General features: G+C 40.0%; 1 protein-coding gene across 1 annotated transcript; it reads left to right on the top strand.

Annotated features, from left to right (window-relative positions):
* Window positions 1-1,178: 1,178 nt before the first annotated feature.
* ptp4a2b (protein tyrosine phosphatase 4A2b) lies at window positions 1,179-25,422 on the top strand. The gene is made up of 7 exons (XM_042506204.1): window positions 1,179-1,300; window positions 18,428-18,721; window positions 19,070-19,178; window positions 19,267-19,359; window positions 20,092-20,222; window positions 23,605-23,679; window positions 24,944-25,422. Exons 2-7 carry the CDS (start codon window positions 18,717-18,719, stop codon window positions 25,053-25,055), a joined length of 525 nt encoding a protein of 174 aa, XP_042362138.1. The 5' UTR covers window positions 1,179-1,300; window positions 18,428-18,716; the 3' UTR covers window positions 25,056-25,422.
* The last annotated feature ends 73 nt before the right edge of the window (window positions 25,423-25,495 follow it).

The raw sequence follows: 25,495 nt of genomic DNA, 5'->3' as shown, positions 1-25,495 counted from the left end.
TACGTCGCACTGACGTTAGACCCCCATGCTGCATTCACGTGATACCGGTAAACTCGTACATTTAACTCGAGTACTTGAGAAAACGACTTGACGTGCACATACGTACTCTTGCGGAAATAAGTAACAGCTGCCGAATGAGTCTCATGGTTCAAGCAATAAATTAAGGGTCAATAAAGGAATAAAAGATTCCACATCACTTCTCCTATTCTATGTGTATTGTCCTAAACATCTTAAATGACATCAGACTCAACTCTGATCAGAATCAGAAATTCTTTATTGAAAATATATGAAATTGTGGTTCGTTACAGTCGCTCTGATTTCATGCATAGAGTTATAGAAAGTAGAAATAAGTAGCAGCACAAGGTATGTAAAAATATAACATAGGATACAATAAAAACAGTTAGCACTGGTATGAGAATATTTTTGAAACTACAAATATGTATAATGTGCTGAGTGTGTTAAGTGAAAAAAAATTATATAACATGAAAGCACAGAAATAATAAGACGCAATTTGCACTAATATGTGAATATTTAAATCATAAATATGGATAATGTGCTGAGTGTGTCAAGTGTGTAAAATATAAAACGATGTACCTTATGTTACAATACAATGTATATAGGCTAACTATTATGGAAAGTTAGAAATATAAAACATGTGTATGATGCTACAATGTACAACAAATATATACATAATTAAGAAGAAAAATAACAATACATACAATATGTTATGTTGAATATAGTCTAAATAGCCTACATTCAAGAGTTGAAAGAATATTGCACATTTGAATAATTGCACGGAGGATTGTCGTAGTTGAATTATTGCAGTGTGTAAAGAATTATTTCCCCTTAAAAAAAACATTGCACATCTGAAATATAAGAAATAAATTATGAAATTATAATAAAAGATGTGTGTATTTGCCCAGTGTAGTTTAAAACGTTTGAAAAATGTTTATTCATCTGCTTGTTTTGTAGAAACGCATTGCTTGTGCTCAGTAGTCCCACTGCGTGCATTCTGCAGAATTACAAAGCACATTTATACTCGTGTGTCACAGAAAAGTACTGATTTGCCAGTCGCCTCTCACCGTGTTGTCTTGTCATTTCCTTGGAAGTCATATTTCCGACAGTCCATGAAGGTGTGCGCATACTGAGGAGGCTCCTCCCCAACAACAGTTCCCGACCTCCGACGAGAATTCAAGCTGCCACATTGAAGAGGAACAAAAAGGCGACCTGGCAGCGGTTTCTACACTCCCTCCACTTTCTCCGGGGTAGTCACGGGATTTCAATGTTCAGCCTGCTCTTTGTAAGTACCCCAAACACCCCAGCTAATTATAACTGACTCATTCGTACTTGCCTCTGATATGGTCGATTGCAGCAACACAGATCCGCCAAGAGCCTGGTTAAAAGTTGGGCTACATATTGTGAGGTGATTAGCACAACACAAGGGAGCTAAAGTAAGTCACACGAGTGGTTGTCTGAGCAGAGTGTGTAGCCACGTTAACGTTAGCTCGCTTGTGCGGCTAGAATATAGTTCATGAATGTGTTGACGTCTACGAATATAAACCAGTATTGTTTTCTAAATCGGTGTTAACCGCCCTCAAGTGAGTTAAAGCTAACTCTGATATAGCCAGTCTTGGCGTATCTCTGGACTGGTTGCCAAACGTTACTGGGAAAGTGACGGAGCTGAGCTAGCCTGCTAGCTAATGTAGCAACGTTAGCTTGCCATTAGGGGCTAAGGCTATTTCCTCGAATAATAATAATGATAATAATCAAAACAAATAACGTTGTGACCACCAGTATCAGTATGTGGTCACTGAGTTTTATTTTTATTTTGTAATACACCACATTAGATGTTTTATAACGCCATGTTATTGTGCAAACTGGACGTCGTCCGCAATTTCATAAAATAAGATCTGCTGTTACCCTTAGCCGTGCAGTGGTGTATTAGTAAAGGTAGCTTTTCTCTTGGTCAACATTTAGCTTAACGACGACGTGGTTAACGTTTTAACTGGTGTCTTGGCTTTCGAGCACTCTTTCGATGTTTAAAATATAACCAGTGGTTGCCATTATATTCAGCTTCAGACGTTGTTAGTAGTAAAAGGTAGGGGCTAGAGGTGTAGATGGCGACTGAGCTAACTGCCTTCCGCCCTTTGTGACAAATCTTGACCCAGAGCATAGTTGACCCGTTCATTTGAAGCCACATGCCAAGCTAATATTTTTAATAACAAAAATGACGTGGCCGCCAACACGATATTTCCTGCCTGTTGTTATCGTGTCTTCTTGGTTTGCATCGTCAAACTGTCCTTTATTGTTAACTACCCGGTTTGACTCATATCGTCTGCCTTTCGTGTAAAAAAATGTAGCTTGCGCTGAGGTTATATGAGTCTATAATTTAGCCTTGTCTGGCTTCTTAAAGCAGAAAGCACCCAACCATTAAGCCATGTTGGATGAAGTAAAATGAGGAAATGCACTTGGGGAGGAAGTTGACTAGAGCAGCTGTGACACTAAAGGCCGCAGCACATTCCCATGCCTCTCAGTTTTCAATTTATGACCTTCCTATGGTTTCAGTCTCCTCTGTAATAAATTCTAGTGGGTGGCTAATACAAATGAATAGCTCTGAACACTCCTACAACCATGGGTGGATGAGTCAATGAGTAACTGGTGTAACAGGTAAGCTAATTACATTCCTGCTTATGAGTCACTGCAAGGTGACCTAATTTGAGTGTAAAGGGTATAGAAAATGAGATGCTTTCAATATCTTTATCCAAAGAAATTGAGGGCAATGTATGATAGAAGCAACCGTTATAGTTCTCATATTTGTATTCAAATCACACAATTGCGCTCCTTTGGGTAATGCAAGCACCAGTGACATACTCGCCCCATAAAAAAGACTGGAATTTCACAACTCTTTTGTGCCAGAAGCTCATGCTCTATTCACACTTTGGTGTGGAAGTAGGTCACTCATATTGGTGACCTGCTTTATGTTATAGCTAATTGACACACGATGCATAGCCCAAGCTAGAAATAGTATCGCTCCTCTCAGTCCACTTACGGCCTGCAGCTAAAGGCAGGCCTAAACAGTGGGAAGTCCTCATTCATGAGATGCCACACTTCAAGCCTAACAACCTTATTTTTGTGTATGTTTGTAACATATCAACCTTAATTTCGCTGTATCGTTGTTGGACTTGCGTGAAATGTGTCTTTATTTTGCATTGCTGTGTACTAGGGATGCAGCGGTATGAGATTTCACAGTCTGATAACAGTTTCAGAAAATTATGTGGTATTGTGGTATTACAGAATTATTATTGTTATTATTATTATTATTATCAGCAAGAATTACCCTTAAAGGAATGAAAACACAATGGTTAGTTTCGGTTGAACAAATGTTTTACCAACATAATTAAGACTTGAAACCATTTTTAAATGAAGTATATGCAAAGAGTCTCCCCTTTGAAAATAACTAAAATAAAGGTGAGATTTTCTGTCCAATTACATTTTTTTCAATATAGTAAATAAACAAATGCACATAGTATGATAATCCTCAACTTTCATATCACGGTAGACCTTATAACCGTTATAGCCTATGGCTTCAACCCTTCCTGCTTCCAAATGATTTGTAATGAGACTGAAGTGGGTTGTTGTAGGTTCAAATGTAGCTGGATGCCTGCATGACATTTTACACCAAGGGTAGGGTGGTTCCTCTGTCTACAGGCGGCATAAAAAAAGCAGTGTGACAAGAAGGGAAGTTCTCAGCCTTGGTTACCGTAACCGAGAAAGGCGAGCCTAGTGTACAGTAACACGACACCGACTTACAGAGGAGGTTACTGGGGGAGAAGAACACCTATGTTGTAGCCTGCTGGCATTCAGCCCATCTAGCCACGGGGTGGCTGTGAGTGTTGAAAGGTAGGGTTGAAGAGGTCTGTTCCAGTGACTGGCTTAACAGATTTGGTCAATTTAAAATCTAGTTATGCCCCTGGGTGTCAGGCTGTGGTGAGAATGCAACACAAGCTTTGGTTTTACTATGCTTGTGTAGATCCCTGGCTGCGGAGCAATTTTGTTGTGTTGAAATCAACTCAAAGTGGAAAACTAGGATAAGATGCCCACACTTTTTTTTCTCCCCATTTCAAGACATTTAGAGCCAAGCCATATGTAATTATGCATTAGTAGCTATGGGCACCTTGTGTGTTTCTTGCGCTGCATGTTGGTTAATGAATCATGCCCTTGTCGGCATGGCGTTCGTTTACTGTTGTTGCCACAGAGCTGGGATAAAGCAAAGGCACTGGCTCCGCAGCACTGGCAGTGTCTGACAGATTGACAACTCTTGTAGATGCTGCTGCAAGGCTGCCTACTGAAACTATAGCAACAGGTAGGAATAGGATTTTCTTTTGTTATTTGTGTTTACAGCTACCTTGTCTAGCTACAGCTGCCAGAGCTGCTGTTAGCAGGGGAAAACACTGTCCTTTGCCAAAACATGCTATAGTAAAGCTTGTTGTTATTGTTATTAGAGCTGTTGTTTGTAGGCGTATGTAGCTGTTCACCTTTACTGATCCAGAAAGAGTTTTGAAGCAACTATTGTCTGGAAAATGCTGGGTTATTGCACATAAACAAGCTTGCTGTGTTTTCCTATTGCCTAGGCACTGCTTTGCTCCTCACTGGCTTTTTCTTCATTTCCGTAAGCAGCTTATTAAATGCATGAAATGTGGGACTACCTCTCACAACGTGGCTTAAACTAATGTGTTCATTGTGGCCATAATCTGAAAAAGATGGATTTGCTAGTTGGAGCTGATCACAGTGAGTATTTGATGCCTCTGGTAAGGAAGTTGGACTCTCTAGGTTAATAAGTCCTGAGATCAGTCAGTGTATACAGGCATCTAATAATAATAATAAGAAGAAGAAGAATAATCATAATAATAATAATAATAGTCAATATAGGTCGGTAAAACATACAGAATAGATAAAAACATTATCAGTATCTCTTTACTCTGGACCCTGACCCTCTTTAATGCTGCACCCCCCTGCTGCGTCTTCAACTTCTCTCTGTGAATGTTTAAAGAGAGCACCATTGCTCTTCTCTGATCTCTTCGCGAGGGACACCAAAATTCCCTACAGGAACACTTGTTGCTACTGCTGAGATAATCGTTGTTATGGCAACAGGTATCCCCTGATGCCGCTGTCAGAAGGCCAACTTAGTCTCCAAATGTCAGAAGAATTGATGTCACAGTGGGACACTGCACCTCTCAGCAAAAAATGTGAGCAGGCATTCTCCTTTCTGGGTCTGTCTGTTGCTGAGTGTTGGCTGCCTGTTCTGAAACTTATTTCTATTTTAGATTAGAAAATGACTATGATTTTGGTCAAAGTAATTACTAATTACCATGATGGGTCCTAGTAATTGTGCCCTGCATTGACTGGAGTCTATATTTCTGACATCTAAATAGTTAGATGAACCCACAAACCAGACACGCATATACACGCAAGAACCTTTTGTTTCTGTAAAACTAGTTTAGCCTCACGGAAAGTAGCTGTCAGTTATTTGTCAGAGTGGAAGCAATGCGAAATGGGATGGAAAAGGAACAGCTTGTATTCTGATCAGCATTAAAGCTGTGCACGTCTTTGCTCTGCCTGTTATGCTAGTTTAAATGTTAACTATCCATGCGTTGGTGCGTGTGCAAACAGGTGGAGGTGTGGCTCACTGCTGTGATGAATGTCTGTAGACGCTGGGAGATGTCGTCTTGGAGCCGATTTGAGGATTGTGACATGAGATTATGATTTATCAAAGGAGCTCAGATGGCTGAATATAGTCCCTCGACCCATATTCAAATATACAACTTAACCATTCTGTCTGGGGAGGATACAGCTGGAAAAAAAAGTTGCGATATACAGTCCTCTGCCACCATAGATTAGTTTTTCAGAAAAGGATATGAGGATATGTGTGTGTATATGTATATACCAGAACAAAATGGCCTCTTTAGACTGCAGTCAATACTTAGTGTGACCTCCCTTTACACATTCTGTTGGGCAGACTATCTTGAAGTTTTTCTTAAGTAGTTGCTGGTATAGCAGAAGATGAGTACTGCAAATCTCATTTTGTCTGCCCAAGAGAGTTCAAGACATGCTAAGTGGAAGGGGGGTAGGCCACACTACATAATTGCAACTATAGCCTGTTGAAGTTTTTTTTTTTTCTGAAAATGTTTTAATACTGTGTACATATTTTCTGGTTGTACTTTAGTAAAGAGACTCTGGAGAAATAAATATGTATGATCATTATGACAATGCTAAAATAACAAGGTTTAAGATGGCCTAAGACTTTTGCACAGTACTATACATTAATATTTAAGTAGCACATTAAAACATAGGTAGTTATTCGAAACATTTGTAGGCTGGTGAAAAGTGATACTTTAAAAGCAGTACCTTCCCCCCATCTGCTAACTTACCACCGGCTAACTTTATTGCAACATCGTAGCCATGGTTGTTCTGAACGAATGAGTTTTAACAGTCATTTAGTGATCCATTGAAACATTAGGAAAATGTTCAAACAAGTGAGGCCCCAGCATGTTAAAGTTTCAATCAATTGGGCTCTAACTTCTGTCTTTCCTCATCTGTCTCGTGAAGCTGTTGATGTATTGTTGTAAGTGTCTATCATGCAGGTGTTTAATTTTGTGAAAAGTGTGATTAAAAGTGCAACTAGGCCACAGCGAGGACATAACAGGCCTTTGTTTGGATATGTTTTCCTCTTTTCATTCCCATTTCTAAGGTACTGAGCCCTGGTCTCTTTCAGTCCTTTCCAGAGACGGATCAGTCCTTGCCCCCCCCCAAAGCGCTATCAGAGGCCTTTGATCGTCACACTGTTTATCTGTGCTCACTCAGAGGCTGCAAAGCAGTGTGATAAGTGGGCTTTGCCATGTGTGAGTACGTGCGTACAGGGTGTTCGCCTGTTCATGGAAATAGGGGGTTACATATCCTCTCACCTCCTCTCTCCAGCCACATTTACACGGACACAAGAAGCCAGAACAACAAGTGCTCTTGCGGGAAGATTAGTTCCTGTCCTCTGGGAACACAGAGAGGTAACCTGTTGTGCTGAATAGGGGACAGAATGAAAATGTCCATTTACCAGCATTAAGGCTGCATGGGCAACAAAACAACTGCCATCATAAGTAAAATAATTATTTTTTCTCAAGGCGTGGCACAGCATCACAAGCATTAAAATCCAATAGCACATCAAATTTAAAATGCACTGTTAAGGTGCGCACCCTTTTACAAAGACATTACAGCTGAGCTACTGTAGGTGAAGAATACAGTAAGCGATAAGTGGATATAATCTAGAAAAAAACAGACATCATAGCCATGTTTCACAGCCTCTATCTTGAATGTTTTTGGTGTGTCTGTTCTGACGAACCACAGAACAGGACTTATAACATGCTGCTGGTATGTTTTTAGACATTGAAGAAATGTTGCAAAACTGTGCTTTTGCCTGTTATTTTTTTTAGGCAGAAGAATATCCCCAAAACTTAAGTTTGTTAAAGAGATGCTATTTTTATTAATTTGAATAGGCAATTGTTTCTCTGTTTGAGATTAAAGTTGTTGCTTGCAAATGTAATTGGTTATAGCCAGGGTATTTAAAGTTATTTCCATAAATTCATACTCACAGTCAAGAAAAACTCGACTTATGTTTAGTTACTGTGCTCTCTGAAAAGCGGTGTCTGTACTTATCTATGCATGACCAAATGGTTTCTAGAGAAAGAAACCTCTAGTCTACTGTGATATATTGCATGAAAGCAAGTGGGCTGTTTTTTCATTGTTCATACAGACTAAAAGAGTCCTGTGTTATTCTTAGGGAAGTGATCTAGAATTTAAATTGCCAGTAAACTTAAAAGCCTATCAATATTTTAAGCATGTCATTGTAAACGCTCCACATCAGGACCTCAAAGTTATTCTTGTCAAGGCATCATCTTCTTTTAAAGCCTTTTTTTTTTTTACTATTAGCCTTTTGTTCTGAGTTAGCCGTTTGATTTTCTTTCTTTTTAAATTTAAATTAAACAAAATACGTTTAAAATTTAAAATGAAGAAGTAATAAATTTGGAAAAGTAAAAATATTTGCCCTACAACAGCATTTTTATCTATATTCACACTGCAGTAAAGCATTCCTGTTGTCTCAGTGAGCACACTGGTCCTAAGCTATTTGTCAGTACAACTGATGTTTATTTCCTTAATTGCACTTCCTTTCTACAGACTTTAACTATAGTTTTAAGCTGCTTAAAAGCACCTTAGCAAGGGTAGGTGAGACATTGTTGTGGATCTATAAAGCATCTAACTTGTCGGCAGCCTTGAGTATTTTTATATTTCTGTTGGGTTGGAGTGTTGCATTCATGGAGGGTCATTTTGTATCCCGGACCTATTTCTAGGCTTGATCAAACACAGTCCACCCACAGACAGGCTATAACAGGAGAGATATTTTTTCTTTACAAGCGAGCGCAAAAGGAAAGTCTTAATGAAGGTTTTATTTATACTCTTAGTGTTGCCATCTTGGTTTTCATTTTGTCAGCAATGCCAGATCTTCAGTTATTAATTGTGGTAATTGACACCAAGCCTTTAGGCTTTAAGGTCTTCCCCGAGCACACTGTTAAATGTTTGTGGCTCATTACCACATCTGAGTTTTGGATTGAGAGTACAATGTTGTCCTGCTCCATGGAGATGTCTGTGCTGTGGTTTTTCTAGTCCATTTTCAAGTACTACTACCTAGAGTGGGGAGCCTGTATATCTTAGGGGTCTGTGGTAATAGCCCTGTGAAAAACACAGGTTTATTATAATTCAGACCGAGACAACCACAAGCCTGAGTCAGACCGTCTGTGCACGGTTCTGCTTTGACACAGGTAAACACAGACGTGACCAACTGTGACTCATGTCCCAATTGTAAGGCTCTGATTAGGTGACAGGGACAGGTAGCCTATTATTTTTGCTCATATTCACACATTATGTTTTTTGCTGTGCAGCTTTTTGTCCATACATACATTCAAACTGCTTTCCTATGATAATGCACACATTTCCACTTTTGTACTATACATCATGTTTAAACCTAGACAAGAAATTACTGCATTTGGCACTGGAATTTGTAAACGTACCCACTATCGTATATACGCACTGCTTGTAACTGCTTCACTAAGCATTTGAGGCAGGATTTACCTAATTTAAGAGATAGAGTACATGTTCAAGACATGACCATCTTTGATTTCATCCATCGTTTTTAATATTTTTTCAATAATAAAGGTTAAACTTTTTATTCTTCATTTTTAGAATTTTGGCAACAATGGCCTTTTCAATTATAATACAAGTGTTGTAACTTTTAAAAAGAATCCAATCACGGCCCAAATAAAGTATTAAAAACTTTTGCAGGATGGAACCCTGGTGCTAGTGCAATGAATGTCACAATATAGTAAGCTGCACATGGTCAAAGTATTGATTCCTTTGTAGAAAGAACTACAGCCCAAGGCTGCTGCTAAAATGGTTTTACACTATTGCATATGAATGTATTATTTAAATATTTGGGGGATGAATATTGGCAGCTTTTTATATCAAGAGAGTAATAAAAAAAGAAAGTCTTTCAAATAATTGATAAATTAGTTGTTAGATGAATCGACCTATTGGGAAAAACAGTTGTTTGATGCATCAATCAAAAAGTAATCAATAGGTGCATCACCAAAAGCAGTCACTTTTAAACCTTTAAAAAATTTGGCCACCTAAATGGCAATGGAATATTTCATTGATCGTGAGGGGAAATTGGATTACAATACAGCACTTTTGTTTTGTTACATAATGAAAACACACCTTAGTATATTTGTAGTGAATGCAAAGTCATGAGGTAACACAGATGAAAGTCCATTACATCTAGATCAAGTCAGGCTGAAACTAACAATTATTTTCATCATTGGTTATTCTGGCAGTTATTTTCATGACTAAACAATTAGTTGTTTGGTCTATGAAATGCCAGAAAGGGGTGAACTAAAATTTCTGCAGATGTTCCCCAAAGCTCAAGATGACATCCTCAAATGTCTTGTCTTGTCCACAAGAAACCAGCAAGTATTTACATTTAAGAAGCTGGAATCTTTGAATTTTTCAGGGTTATTTTCTAAAAAAAAAATCAAACAGATTGATTTTCAAATTTCTTTGGGATTAATTTAACAACGGTTGACAATTAACCAGTGAGGCTTATCGTTGCAGCTATATACATACTACAGCAGCTTTAATAAGTGCAAAAAAAGAAAAGAGCAGTGCGTTCTGTATCCAGCAGATTGTCACTGGATAAACGATATTCTGGGGATTGGTCACCTGAAGTGGTGGCAACACTTCCCACACAGCCATAATTAACCTTTGTCACGCCAACTCTTCCCTACCCTCATGACAAGTGAAGTTAAGGTTTTGTTCTTAGAAAAGTTTTGAATGGACGTGTACCAGTTCCTTCCCGCTGGGTGCCTACATTCTCAGAAACCGACGGGCGGGCACGTTATCAGAATTCAGTCAACAAAGCATGAGGCCACACAGAATCTACTGACTTGAAGGATCACTTTCAGCCTGAGGCTCCTGTTTGCAAACCCCAGGGGTGTGCAGCACATTGGAGGCACAGCAACGGTTAAGGATCTCTGTTGGAGTGTATCTCTCAATGCCGTCTTGTCCTGGCATGCCTGGAGATTTCAGCCTCACTTGTTACACTAGATGAACTGGTGAGGCGCAGAAAGAAAGATTAAAACCCTAAGTAGTATAGTGTATTGTAGTTGTGTGTGTGTGTGTGTGTGTGTGTGTGTGTGTGTGTGTGTGTATATTTGCTTTCTTGCTTGCTAGTCTGTTTGTCTTTGTGTGTTTTCAAGCATGACTAAGAGCAGGGGAGAGTAAGGCACACTACTTCCTTTATGTGTGTGCGTGCGCTGTTTGCTGAGTGTTGTGATGATCTGTTACCATACCCCACATTGATAGGCCCCTTCACTCTTGGACTGTGTCCCGAGAGCCCATAGCATGCTTTTGTCTGTATTGATTTTGAAGTAAATTTGCTTATCTTGAGGCCCACTAAAAGCATTTGCAGACTTCTCAGACCTAAATACTTGAGGGTAAACCAAAGTATATTTGGGAGATGTTTCTGACAGTTTGCTTCTATATATTCTAGAGTCTTTATTGTGCAACAGTCATTTGTGGCAAAAGGTGCACCAATTATGCCGAACTTGTAAACTTAATAAAATAAGATGCTTTTCATTCTATTACTGTAACTGAGTCCCTGCTGACATGCAAAAAGAGATGAAAACCAGTCATGCCTATGTGCGTGCAGCACGTCATGATGCAGCTGCACCTTCACAGTAGGCTAATGTCAAGATGTTTGTGTTGTGACCTTGTATCTAACTGACAGTTACCGCTGAATACGATCACATGCTCAAAATATATTTTTTTGCCCTTATTCTGGAAAAAACAATATTCCTACTAAGCTGTTTACTTGATTAACGAAAATGAATTTTCCACTGATACTCCCCTTTACATGCAGCTGTGCATACTCCCATTAACCTCAGTTCCCTATCACGTGATGTGCTGGAGCATACAAACACAGCCTCGCATTTTAATTCCTTCAGCCAGCTTTTTGAAAAGGTCAGTGTGTTGCGATATTTGTGCATTTCTGAAAACCAGTTGATATCCAAGTATGTAATGAAGTGGGTGTGTCTCTTTTTTCGACCAGAAATGTAGGCGTTTCTTTTGGGCATGCATCTCCACCCCAGCCTTGCAAACTGCTGGCTGGTTGGTTTGTGTACAATGCACACAGCTGACTGCAAACCTTTTTAGATACATCTGTTTCGCTGTGTATTGTTCTGTGTCCACCCTCCAAATTTGGAGTGTGGTCCATGAACACAGTGCAGGCACCACCACCACAGTTTTAAGGTGAACCAGAGACTGCTTGTCTGGTCCACACCTAAGTTTGACACCAACTGTCACACCTAACCAAATGTACCAGGGCCTTTGAAAATGCCACGGTTTGATAGTGAAAACATCTTGAAGTGTAAAAAACACCCTAAAAGTAGGCATATGTCTGTCAGTAGAGCTGTTTTATTAAGCTGGCCCCTGCCCAGCATTCCCTGTCATCAAGTCACTGAGATCTCCCAACCAGCTGTTGCTTTTTCTTCTTGTGTCCCAGCACTCATTTAGAATGAATGAATAGTGGTTTCTTTATCTCTTGTTGGCGGGTTGGTGTGAGCACACAGTTAGGTTGTGAACAGCTTTTTAAGTGAGATCGGCCCACCTGGTGTATCAACAGCATTGTCGTCACTGCAAGGAACCAGCTGGACCCTTGGGCAGGTGTGATCCTTTGTTTTATCTCAGCCATAGTCACTGCCAAGCTTTTGACTTTACTTTTTTGCATGTCTTAGCTTTTTTGGCTTTCTTTCTTGCTTGCTTGATCTAGCTTATCCATTGTTGTGTCCTCTTGATGATTTTTTTCTTCACATCTCACCAGCTTTCTTCATGTTACTATTCCTTTGTCCCTGTCCTCCTTGACATTTCCAAACATATCTTTTATCTATTATTTGGCATTCACAGAGGCCACAGGAATGAAGACATTCCTTATGACATTTAACCTTATTTCTATTCCCACTCATTGACAGTTTCTTTGAGTTTGATAGCGATTGTGATTGATAGTGTGATTGTTTCCTCTGATCCTCCTGTGAGTGTCAGATCAGCTATATCAGGCAGTTGAAAGGAGAATGCAGAGTGGGTGCACTGAGAGTAGCAAGCAGGTGGGTATGTAGGGCAACAGTGTCAGTCCCTTTGGCTTCCTCGTGCTGTCCATGCTGCTGTCCCCCCAATAAGAGCCCCCCCCCCCCCCCACACACACACACACACACTTTCCGTTCTGCAATGGATGACAGGCGCTCCCCCCTGCTTCTTGACTCTGCTCCCACACAGTCAAGTAGCCCTCCAGCTGCTTCAAGGCAGTACAGTCTGGTCATGCCCAGTCTGTCTCCAGACAAAACAGCAGCGAGACTCAAGCACAGCCTCAGACCACCAGACAGGGTTGCATGTAATACTAACTAAAATCTTTCACAAGGCGGGAAGAAGATGGACTCAGACATTCCACATTTTGTGTAAAAGTCTGACGTTTTGCCACCATGCCCTTCCAGTCTGTATATTCAATGTCCAGACATTTGTGCGTGTGCGTGTGCGTGTGTGTGTGTGTGTGTGTGTGTGTGTGTGTGTGTGTGTGTGTGTGTTTTTTCCTTCTAATTTTAGAACAGCCCCCCTTGCCCTTGTGGCAAATATATTTCCTCATCCAGCTTGTGACTATCTACACTATGTACATGGTGTACATAGAGAATGTGTATAACTGGTGCGAGTGATGAGGGTTCGCCACCTGACAGCTATCAGGTGTCAGCAAAAGCTGCCCACAGCCTTAGCTCTACAATTAATAAGTCCCATGGCAATAAAATGCTCACTGCTGTGGAAGGCTTTCAATTATGACTATCACTGTAGCAGTTGTCTCCATACACTTCAGCTGTGATATTTTACAACTTCCATGGGCAGTGTTCCAATCTGTTGCTGATATAATGAGCTTTGTCAATGGAAAATATTAAATCATATAACCTGCTACTGTATAATCAAGATAACAAACTGCCTCGTCTCTTACTCTCCATTTGAATACGCTTGTCATTCAGTTTGCTTTTAAACCTGACGTGGCTTTCTGCTTTGCCAGACAGACTGATGAATCATCCCAAAACGATGAGTTAGCAGTGTCAGGATACCCATGCCCTGATTCCCATTCTTTTGCGACTTTATCACCTGTTTAGGTTTGCGTGTCCTTTTCTGTTCTGTGATACTGCGGTCCTTATCAGCTCACACTGCTACTCCCTGCTCTCTCACACTTGCCATCTCTCTCTCTCTCTGCTTGTGTTCTTTCTCCTTAGTCACTTTAAGAGATTTTTTGGGGAGAGACATTGCTCTTTCAATGTTGAGATGCTGCTTTGTTCAGCTTTGCCAAGATAGACAGTGAATGCAAGACTGAAATGGTTGGTTGACTAATGAAAGTTTTGGTAGTCATTGAAGTATTTTTTTAAAATAAAAAATGTCACATGTTTTGTGGTTCCAGAATCTCAGATGTAAATCTGCTGGGTTTCTGAGTCTTGTGTTTTAGTAAACTGACTATCTTTGGGTCATGGACTGTTGGTTGTACAACTGTGCAGCTTTCTCACTACTTTTAGACAAACAAGACCAGCTGATCAGTTGATAAAATAATTGTCTGATTAATCTATAATTAAAATAATCATCAGTTGCTGCTGCAATGTATTTTGCATACACTGATTGTGTTATGGTTAAACAGTAAATCAATAGCATTTCACCCATTCATGTTTGACGCTGCTGACAGTTGCTCATTGTCTAGCCTTGAGTTTATTTATTTTTTTCTTTTAGTTTAAACTGCTCGTTTCCTGTGTGGTTAAACATGTTTTTGCTTTTACAAACAGATATGGTATCTGTGTGTGTGTGTGTGTGTGTGTGTGTGTGTGTGTGTGTGTGTGTGTGTGTGTGTGTGTGTGTGTTTGTTTAGTTCTTCCTGCATCTGTGCAGTGTGTAACTGCAGAACCAGTTTGCAAATTTCAGAGTGATTTGCATGTGTTCCCAGCAGCGCAGGCCTAATGTTACCACAGTTTACTCACTTCTCTATTGACAAGCTCGCTCAAGACTGAGGCCAGGGTTCAGTTGCCTACAATAAAATTTTTAAATACAATACTTCAAACTTTAGACTTAATCATCCCTAAGGGGAAATTACTTTACACATACAGCACTGTACACATTGTATAACAGACGACACACGACAGCAGACACTCTGGAGTCTCTTATTTAAAATGGCTTTGACGGCAGGATTTAGGCTTTTGTAAAAAAGTTTGCCCTTCCGCACCTCAGTGCTCTGTACCTGCACCCTTTTCCTCATAAACAGAGCACCACTTATGGATAAGCTTTCACGTCATGCCACATAATGGCAAATGTTATTTCCTGTAGCTGTCGACGTAACGTAGCTCTGATGTACATTGATGTTTTACAGTGTTTTGTTTACCGTGAAATTTGCTTCTTCATTTTCTTCCTGAGAAAATCATGGGACCTTGAAAAGTCATTAAAAGTTTAGAAATTTTGTCTATGGATATGTGTGGGAACCTAAGAATCATATTAATCATGCTGAGGGAATGGTAGCCAAAACATAGTGTTGTAATAATTGTTATTTAACAACTTCTTCCCACCTAGCCCAGATGTTCTTCATGTATATAGCAGTGTAAACTTTGAAATGGTCTTATGGTCTGTCTTTTTGCTCTCAGTAACCCGACTATTGGCCACGTTTAAAACACAGACTGTATGAAGTCACTTTGTGCATCTGGGCATCCATCCACAAACCAGCTGCTCTTCATCTTTTAGCATAAGCTGTCATTGTGGTGTACTTGGTTTGTCTGTTGGCTCTTTTCTACTTCAGTGTTTACTCCATGTTTCAGTCTCTCAGCTGCCTGCTCTGCTTTCCACAGTCAGATTTCACAGGTGAAACGCACACACGTTTTACTCCCCACCTCTCACCCCTTGTCCATCCTTTTCATTCCTGGAGGATTAAAGCCAACAGGCTTTTAAAGTCTGGTTACCCTTTTTTTTCCCCCAACCTTCAGTCATCTGCATGCAGCAATGCCACACTGTGTTCAGTACTGCTCAGAGGCGGTAATTAAAGGCGTCACAGAGGATCATGGCCATCATGCAAAAAAATATAAATCAAGACTGTTTTGAGTGCCCTTGTGGCTGTTGCCAATTATAAAAGACTGGGGAGGAAAGAAATTTATGGAGGAGAGTGGGTTGATGCATCCCCTTGACAGTGGCTCTGTGGTTGGCAGTTAACTGAGAGGATAAGTGACACTGGGGTAGTGGGTGGGAGCAAGAGAAAAAGAGCAGAGAGTTGGTCAAGTTTTGAAGAGTGGCCTTGGGTTGTAAAAAAAAATAGATGCCTGTAACTGGATTAATAGAAATCAAGCAGGTGGGATAAAGAGAACCAGTATTAAACAGCATATATAGCATCTTAAGGTTTATTTATTTATTTCAATAGGGACAAGTATATAGCATAAAACTGATGCCACATACCACAGCATTTATAGCCTAAGCTAATTGGCAATGCCCGTCCCTAGATGGGCCTTTAAAAATGCATGACTCAACAACTACATACAATACTATACAAGCATGATTTGACACAATTTAAAACACCAACTATAATACAAAACAATAAACACAAATCACCAGCTCGTTCATGACAACATGACAGATTCCTTTTCAGAAACTGTCAGTTTGAGTTTAAAATGATCACTCAGGATCTAGTTAAGTTTTAATATCTAGAGTAAATCATGACTGAGTTAAATAGGAACAGAGAGAGAGTCAGAAAGAGCACAGGGAGTCTTGTGTCAGTCTCAAGGAGGTGAAAATAGGGAGCGTGGGACTGAAATACTAGATCTGTTTGAAGCTTTGCCCACCCTGCAATCCTCACCTTGTGACTACTGCCTGTGACACGGTGCTGAAGTCCAAGCCCTTTCTCTTCGTTTCCCGCCCACCACTTGTGTGTGTACGTAGTTAGAGTAGTGATAGCCAGCTCTCGTCATCCACTTTCCCCCTACTCCCTCCGCCCTCCCCTTCCCTTCCTACCTCCCTCCTATGTTGCTCTGAGACGGTTCCAGCCAGTTTGTGGCGGCTGGGTTTAGACTGTCAAGGACTTGGCACCATTTGACTTACTGCTCCCTGGCTAGTTACAGACCAGACATTACCTGTTCTCTAAGACACCCTTGTGAAGCGTGTGTGCTTGGTACTGTGCATATTATTAGTTTCCATTTCAGTAACAGGTGGTGAATTGACAGGGTGATGTAATCCACAGTTGTAGTCAGTTCACAGCAGATGAATATATTAAGGCCTGAAAGTAAATATGGTCATCATGATGGTACCTTTTTTGAGTTTATGGACCTAAAATTACATGAGCAGAAAGCTGAAATTCAGAAGTGCAGAGGGAGATTATTAAAATTAAAGGTACATCACACTGACATAGTTGGTTACTGTTTGTAAACAGTAGTGCCAGTGAATGTGAAGGCCGATCACAAATTGCGTTTCGCCTTGCCATACAGTTCTTTTTTGTGAAATTCTTTATGCCACATATTAGCCAGGATTCCTTAAAAAATAGATTTTGAATCTCAATAGGACTGCATAGGGTAAATAAAGGTAAAATAAAATGAAAATATTTGCATTTTTCTGTACTTTGTTTGCAGTTTTACTATTTAAGGATGCCTTTTAACATCAGGCAAGGGAATACTGATGGAAATGAGCTCCGCAGCTACTGTAACTCAGGTGCATTTACATTTGTTTAAATGTGGATTAATGTACATTTTTGTAGCTTCCTCTTGGATGTGTGCTGCTTCCGCTCCTGCACCTGGTTGCTACTTTTTTATAGTCCAGAGTCCGGACCTCAACTGTGCTCTCTGCCCAACAGTGTCCAAAATACAGAAAACAATGAAATGCGTGCAGATGACAGGGTTTCTGCTGAAAAGAATACACTGCTACACACTTCTCATGGGTTTAAAGTGATCATTGAAAGTGATTACTTTTGTGTGAGACTGCACACTGTTTTGACAGTCCTGTATAGTATACATTTTAACTTTAAAGTTCAAGATACAACTTCTTCCATTATGACCACAGCTTTGAGCATGCAACATATTGTGTACTCGTCTTCTTGATTAACCGAACGTAAATGTTGCCAAAGGGATTATGGAAATCAAGATTATAACACTAAAGCTGTGGGTACTACTGGACGATTTGAGGAAAATATGTCATTTTCAATTTTTCTATAAATTAATCTCAAGATTTAATTGTTTCTAAACATAAAAACAAACTTGACCTGTTTATACATGAATGAAATCATTTGAAATAATCCAGATGCCTCGTTTCAATGTCCTCCAAGGTTTCCAGTCAGTCAAACAAAAGTCAGCCTCTGTAGAAACTTTGCATGTCCTTTGTAGAAAAAGTTGACACATTTTTGTCCACACGTATTAAGATATTACATTTATAGTATATACCTAACATTCTTTAATACATACACCTTTGTGATGATAATATTCTAATATTATTCATAGCTGCATATTTATCCAAAAAAGTTTGGGAGGAAATTCAGACTCACCAGCTGTCATTAACACAACTACCAAGCGACCCACTAGCTAGCTCTCTGAAACTGTTACAAGACAATCACCGAGCGCGTTTATGTACACAGTTGTTATTCAGAATCTGAATCAGAAATACTTAATTGATCCCTGGAGGAATTTAAAAACAGGAAAACGAGACAGCTCAGTCTCCATAGGTCCGAGTGTGATGTCAATACTATCGTGTAACCTCACTCACCATCTTTGTCCTCTCTTGGCAGGGTTTCTGTGTTGATTTGGGCCGTACCTATATGGCGTGTGTGAGCGGAGAATTTTGCCAGGCACAGCACCTCACCTCTGTGGAGAAGTGAATCGGCCGCCCCCTGAGGGACTACGCTACCCAGAAACCCCCCTGACTGCCCAGCACACAAGGAACTGCTGACTCATCCAAAGGCCCCCTGGGAAACTGCGTAGTCCTTGGCCCGACTGCCCTGCCCTGTCCCAACCAATACGACAAATCTTTGCTCTCCACTTTCTCCTTGAACAGCCAATCACAAACAGCTCTCCTGAATGGGGTAAACTGATTGGATGACTCCTGGATAGTCTCTCCATCTTTTTTGTCTTTTTTAAAATTCTTTTTAATTTTTTGGTTTTGTATTAATTCATTTTTTTTTTTTTTTGTTTTTTTTTTACATCCCGGAGTACTGTGGACTAGTCCATCCTTTTTTTGTTCCCCTTTTCTGTGTACATCATCCCGTAGTTGAACACCTGTTGTCCTCCTGACCCATCCTTCACCACGTGTTGTCATTTTTATTTATTCTACCCTCCTTTGAACACATAAGTCTCCTAGCAGTCTTTGCTGACTTCTGAGCCAAAAGTCTCTTTTGTTTTGTAAGAGTATTGTATTGTAATTGTTTTTTAAGCCGTCTCGCCAACATGAACCGCCCCGCTGCAGTCGAGATTACCTACGAAAGCATGAGGTTCCTTATCACCCACAACCCCACCAATGCCACGCTCAACAAGTTCACAGAGGTATGCCCACTTCTGTCTCTGTTGGTATCTGCGTGCGTTAGTTTGCAAGTCCTTTGTTTAAAATCCTCTCTCCTCTGATTCCTGCCAGGACCTGAAAAACAGTGATGTGAACACACTGGTGAGAGTTTGCGATGCCACCTACGATAAGACTCCAGTCGAGAAGGAGGGGATAGAGGTCCTGGTAAGAGTTAAGACTAGTGCCTAAAGAAGTTTGATGCTGTGTTCTGTTTTGCTTTACATTTTATTACTGGCAGTGGAAACCACGTGCACTAATACACACTGTACACTACTGTTAAATGGCCTTCTCTGTCCGTCTGCAGACACTCGCATTGGTTGCTTTTTGTATATAAATCTTTGCTTGAGTTGATTCCTTCTTGTTTGTGTACATACATTTGTGAAAACCAAAACCAATATGGCCTGCACTCTCACAATTTTCTACAGATGTTGATCCCTAAGGTTTGACAAGAAAGCTTTTAAATATGCTGCCCCATTTTCGTGGGATAATTAACGGAAGGACCTGAAATTGCCTGAACTGATAGCTATCATGGAATTCAAGTCAACTTTAAAGGATCAAGAAAGTGGTACTCGTGGTCTATGTGATTGCTATTCAAAAAACCACCAAGATTGTCTTAGACACTTGCACTTGTTTCATTTTGACTGTATTTTATGTTTGCTCATTTATAATGTGTGACAGCGTATTTGTCTGCTTGTATACATTGTCTCATGCTGCCTTCTTGGCCAGGTGACTCTTGAAAAAGAGATTTTAAATCTCAGTGAGACTTTCACCTGTTAAATAAAGGATATATAGCGTATATAGAGACGGTTTACACACGTACACATATGACAGCCTTTCCTTTTTTGTGTTTGTCCTTTTGAACTCTCAAACACAAACACTCTCTTCTGTGCTCTCTAGGACTGGCCTTTCGATGATGGGGCCCCTCCTCCCAACCAGATTGTGGAAGACTGGCTCAAGCTGGTCAACAACAAGTTTCGAGAGGAACCTGGATGCTGCATCGCTGTGCACTGTGTGGCAGGACTTGGCCGGTGAGTGGCTAGCTGTTTTTTTTTTTTTTTTTTGTCAAGAGATGTAACAATAATTCTACAGGCAGATTAGGTGGTCTGGATTGTTATACGGTTAAGTTCTGACTGGCCTCAGATGTGAAATCCACATAGCTACTTCGTCCTGTAAGAGATATTGTGATATGGATGTGAGTGAGTACCATAAAATTTCTCCTCCAGTGGCAGATATTTCAGGTTTAAGGGAAATCAGGTTTGTGGATACGGCTAAGACTTTCCATCTAACTTTTTCCTGCTGATTATCCGGCTCCAGCAAACAATGGCAGCATGGAAGCTCAGACAATTTACTAACTCAGAGGTGCTGAAAGAATACCTAACACAAAATTAACTTTGTATGCCTCCACATTGGCAATAGCTGTAGATAGAAGCATTATATTTTGAGTTCTATCTATACGTTTGTCTGTCTCATTCTTGTGAATGCAATATCTTAAGAAAAACATTCACTTGGACTCAAGTATAAACTTATTAGAATTAGGTGTTCAAAGGTCACTGTCACTGTGACCCCACAATGTTCTACAAAAACACTTTTCTGGCCATTACTCAGTGTCATAACTCTGGAATGTAAGCCATAGCGGAGACATAGATGTAAACTGAAAGTGCAGCTTGAGTGGTTTGCTAAGGCATGCAATCATGTGACAGTAATTCTAGTTTGAATAAGTGAATTATGTGTTCTGTCACTTATCATACTGTGAAATTATTCTGGTCCCAGTCTATCTGTGTTTTGTTTTGGGGTTTTTTTTTGCAAGGGAGATAATTAGATTTTTGCTGAGTAATTCTGTTCTCTAGATGTCTAAAAAAACATGGAAACCTATGACATTCCCTGGTACACCACTCCCCTAAATTACACGGCATTGCACATGTCAGTGTTACTGCTATCCATGTTTGTTAGTAAAAAATGCTACGTTTCAGGTGCACCAGTAAAATGTGAGCCTCTGCTGGCTATTGTAAAGGCTAAAATAGTTGAAAACATGTAGAAAGGTAGGGGGAAAGACAGAGGCGCTGTAGCAATGATCTGAACTGTGACGGTAGGGGTGGGTGAGTTTGGGTGTTAAACAAATTAAACAACAATCACTCTTTAAAGTGTAGCCATGTTTGATGTATGTTATACTTTTTTGGTGTAGAACACCAATTGGAAAGCAGCAAAGCAAACTTGAAGCTTGTCAGCAGTAGCTCGTTCCCCAGTGTAATGCTACCCATTTGACCTAATGTGTTTCCCCTTCCTGTTAGTATTATCTGTTCACTGTGATGTTGTGTGGGTGTTTAGAGCCATAGACTGAATAAAAGAAGGTTTAAAATGTAAAGCTAATGCAGAACTGCCTTTTAGGGTTTCCACTGTTATGAAAAACCTGGAAAGATCATAGAGTTTCACAATCATGTTTTCCAAAAGTTTTGGAAAAGTTTTTGGATTTTGTTGTGTGTAATGAAGTTGCTACAGAAATCCTCTGTGGATAACCCTCCACGTATAGAAACATCAAATAACGTCTAATTTATTTTCTGTAGGATAATGTAGCTCTGATATGTGGCAACGCATGAAGTTTCGTTAACCATTATGTATGTTTCTTCATTTTCTCCCTACGTTCTGTCTCTCTCTTCATGTATGCCAACAAGCTCATATTATGTTTAAAAAGAGATTGAATCTAAAATGTTTGAAAAATCTTAAGGCAGGTTATTTATTCATATTTTCCTGGTCTCAATTGCTAGTTTCAAGTCTTCTTCAATAGAGCATGCTGTTCCTTAGTTAAATTCTGAACCCATTTAGAGTAAAATAGATTTGCTATTAAGCCAACCTGTCAAGCAGGATAGAGGCATGTCAGTCAACTTCACCCTCTTGTCCAAATATGGTCACTTCTGCCTCCATAAAACCAAAATGGTGACATTCAAAATACAACACTACTACCACTTCAGAACAGTAACCCAGAAACCATTGGGTGACATCACTGTGGCTACGTCCACTTCCTTTGTGCAGTCTGTGCTTAGATCATTTCATCTCCCCTGTGTCAAAGGGATAGATTTGGCCACCTGTTAGAATATGTAAATAAACAAGGCCACAGAGAGCACTAATTAGTTACTTGTCCGTATAAGTCTTTCTTTCTCCTGAGCTTCTAGCCTTTCTCTCAGCCCCCCTCTGATCTTTTAACTCTTGTTGCTTCTTCAGTACTTACACAGCCCAAGGCTGACTTGGCTGGCTGTGAAACTAAATGTGCTGTAATGTACCTGTGCATCTGTACCTAAGTATACCCTGCTGATTATTCGTTTTCTTGAATGATCATGCTCTCCTCCTGCTCCTGTTAGTGCTGTGTTAATAGACAATCAGTTGGTTGAAACATCTTTCATTAATCATAACAGTGTATTGCCTCTGCTGACTTGGAAAAAAAAAAAGAAAGAAAAAAAGGCGACTACATTCGCATGTGATCTGTCTGTTGGTCATGAGGTTGCACAAATGATGTGCAGATATCTTATTCATGGACCAGTGTGGCAGCAAATTACAGATGAATTCTGCCGAGTAACAACACAAGTGTGAAAACAAAGAAGGCAGAAGCACATGATGTGGGCGAGCTAGTGTGAAAATGTCTTTCCTGACCACGAACGCGCAACAAGCCAATCAGTTCTCAATGGCTTCCAGCATTTTGCATTGCTGTGGCATTCCAGGGGTTGTATAATTACCAGTTTTGGTCAGACTGGCATTTTCTGAATTCATCTCCTCTTCTTCCCTGTCCTGTGTTTACTGCAGTCATCTGGGCTTTCCACAGCCTTACGGTCTGATCCGCCTTACACGAGCCAAAATTCTCTTAAGGCCCTTAGTGTGGGAGGCTGCAGTTTTGTGCCTTGTTGTTGTTTGTCCTTTCTTTAACAATATTCTCATTCCTCCTTTCACGCTATCGTATTGTTTTTTCCCCTTCTTATTTTCTTTCAACTCCTCTTTTCTCACATACTAACCCTTGAGAATTTTGTGTGAGAGAAAGGCCACTCAAGGAAATGCTCTGTCAGCACTCTGATCTGACTTGCCAAGTGGTCTGCAAAGTTTTTATATTTATTTTTTTCTCATCTGGTGAGAAAGGAGAAGGTTGTCTTGCTGTAACATATCACAGTTTGTGTGTGTGTGTGTGTGTGTGAGAGAGAGAGGCTTATGGTGTGAGCACCGTGCCCCAGCAGGTCAACAGTGAACTTGTGCACCCCTGTTGATTTCCCAGGCCTGTTTCCCAGGTTTAAAACCCTCTCCCTTCCCCGCCACTGTATCACTATGGAACCATGTGAACCATGGCATTTAATCTTCTTTTCTCCTTCTCTCCTCCTTCGCTTCTCTCTCTGTCTTCTGTGAACTGGTCCACTGGATTTCTTCACCTCTCAGAGCTCCAGTCCTGGTGGCCTTAGCCCTCATTGAGTGTGGGATGAAGTATGAGGACGCTGTGCAGTACATAAGGCAGTAAGTACCCTTCCTACTTTTGTACTTTTAAGGTTTCATTAAAGATTGAGTCTTAAATCAGTTAATGATGCAGTTGATGTAAAAAGATGGATGGCCCCTTGTGGTTTTTAGCCAAACTGTAATTGAAGTTGAGGTAAATCATTTAATGATTTATATTCCTTTGATTTGTTGATATCAATGACTTGTTCATTTTGGCATCTGTCAGTCTGTAGTGCGCAAAGTAAATCTTTAACTATAACTCTCGAGTCTGGTATTTACACTTGAAACAACACTGGTTCCTTCAAGAAGTCCAGTGTTAAAGGAATAATACAACATTTTGGAAAATAAACCTGTTTGCATCTTCACTAGCTTAAGCCTTTTTCTCGTTTGAACCCGGCGTACTCATTTAATGCAAATAATCACCTGCAGGAGGCAGGACATGACGCAAATTACACCAAGTCTATTACCATTCCTTGAATGTGTCTGATGATTTCGGCATCTGCCCTTATAAACAGAAGTTCCTCAATCCTTTTGTCTCTCCATGTAGACATTTTTGTTGCCTTCTTTATGTAAATTAAATTGTTTTCTTCCAGTTTTGCATGAGCCACTTGATAGAAATGTCACCCCCACGCCCGTTCGTTCGACAATTAGCTGCTTCATTCACACTTGACACTGTCAGACATTATACACACTTTGTTCTACGGAGTTCACAGGATAAGGTCCATTTGATGTCCATTCCAAATGATGCAGACAATTGCGTCTTACATGCAACTCCTTTGGGAAATGTTTTGATATTTTCAAGTTTGAAGTGCATGTGTGAAAATGTCTTTAGACTCCAGGAAGTTACTGCTCCAAGCTCCAAGAAATAGTCCAGCACATAAACTGTATGGAAATAGCATATTGATGTCTTTACTTTTATATTTGGACAGATTAAACAAACAAGATATACTGTGTTAATAATTGTTTTTTAGAGGTGCTGACAGTTGGATTTTGTTGTCTTGAGACAGAGCCAGGTTAGCTGTCTCCCTCTGTTGCCAGTCTTTATTTTTAGCTAGGCTAACAGGCTGCCTACTGTTGCCTTATATTCAAAATATAGATATAAAAGTGTGATTAATCTTTTCAACTGACTCTGCCAGAAAGCAAATGAGTGTATTTCCCAAAATGTAGAATTATTTCTTTCATCACTACGGAAATGATTGTAGTGCTATAATGTGCTATCGGCCCTCTTTTGTAGATATAGCTGTTTAATCTCATTTTTCCCTGTTTTTTTTTTTTTTTTTCATAGGAAGAGACGTGGAGCCTTCAACTCCAAACAGCTTCTTTACCTCGAGAAATACAGACCCAAAATGCGTCTGCGGTTCAAGGATAACAACAGCCACAACTGCTGTGTGCAGTAGGCTTCCTGTCAGTGCATCTTTCTTATGTGCATCTAGCGGGGGAATCTTCCAACAAAGGGAGATACACACAAAAAAAAAATGAAGAGAGTGCTATCAGTAATTATTGTGATGATTTGTTAACACTGAGTCATGGTTAATTGATTGGAGAGCTAGCGAGTGATCGAATGAATGAATCCAGATCTGGGGATCCACCAGCCGAACCAATGAATGGAAGGTCAAAGCACACAGATAGGCCCGCCTCCCGGTTATACTGTACAACCACGGGCCAGAATTTTTTCAACTTGAGTCCATCCTGTTTCTATTTTTTTTTTTCTTTTTTTTTTTTTTCAGTTGTAATCATGGGATAACATTTTCCATTTTGTGAATTTTTATTTTTACACAAATAATGGTGAAGAAAAGATGAAATGTTAAATGATATTGCTTATTTTTATTTCCACTAA

The sequence above is a fragment of the Plectropomus leopardus genome, chromosome 18 (assembly GCF_008729295.1).
Source record: "Plectropomus leopardus isolate mb chromosome 18, YSFRI_Pleo_2.0, whole genome shotgun sequence".
NCBI classification, from domain to species: domain Eukaryota; kingdom Metazoa; phylum Chordata; class Actinopteri; order Perciformes; family Serranidae; genus Plectropomus; species Plectropomus leopardus.
Note: the sequence above shows the minus strand (reverse complement) of the source record. Positions and strands in the feature narration are given on the sequence as shown.

Coding starts and splice junctions, on each gene's coding strand:
- ptp4a2b (XM_042506204.1), top strand. Junction 19,179..19,266: donor CGCTCAACAAGTTCACAGAG/GTATGCCCACTT, acceptor GATTCCTGCCAG/GACCTGAAAAACAGTGATGT. Junction 23,680..24,943: donor GCTGTGCAGTACATAAGGCA/GTAAGTACCCTT, acceptor TTTTTTTCATAG/GAAGAGACGTGGAGCCTTCA.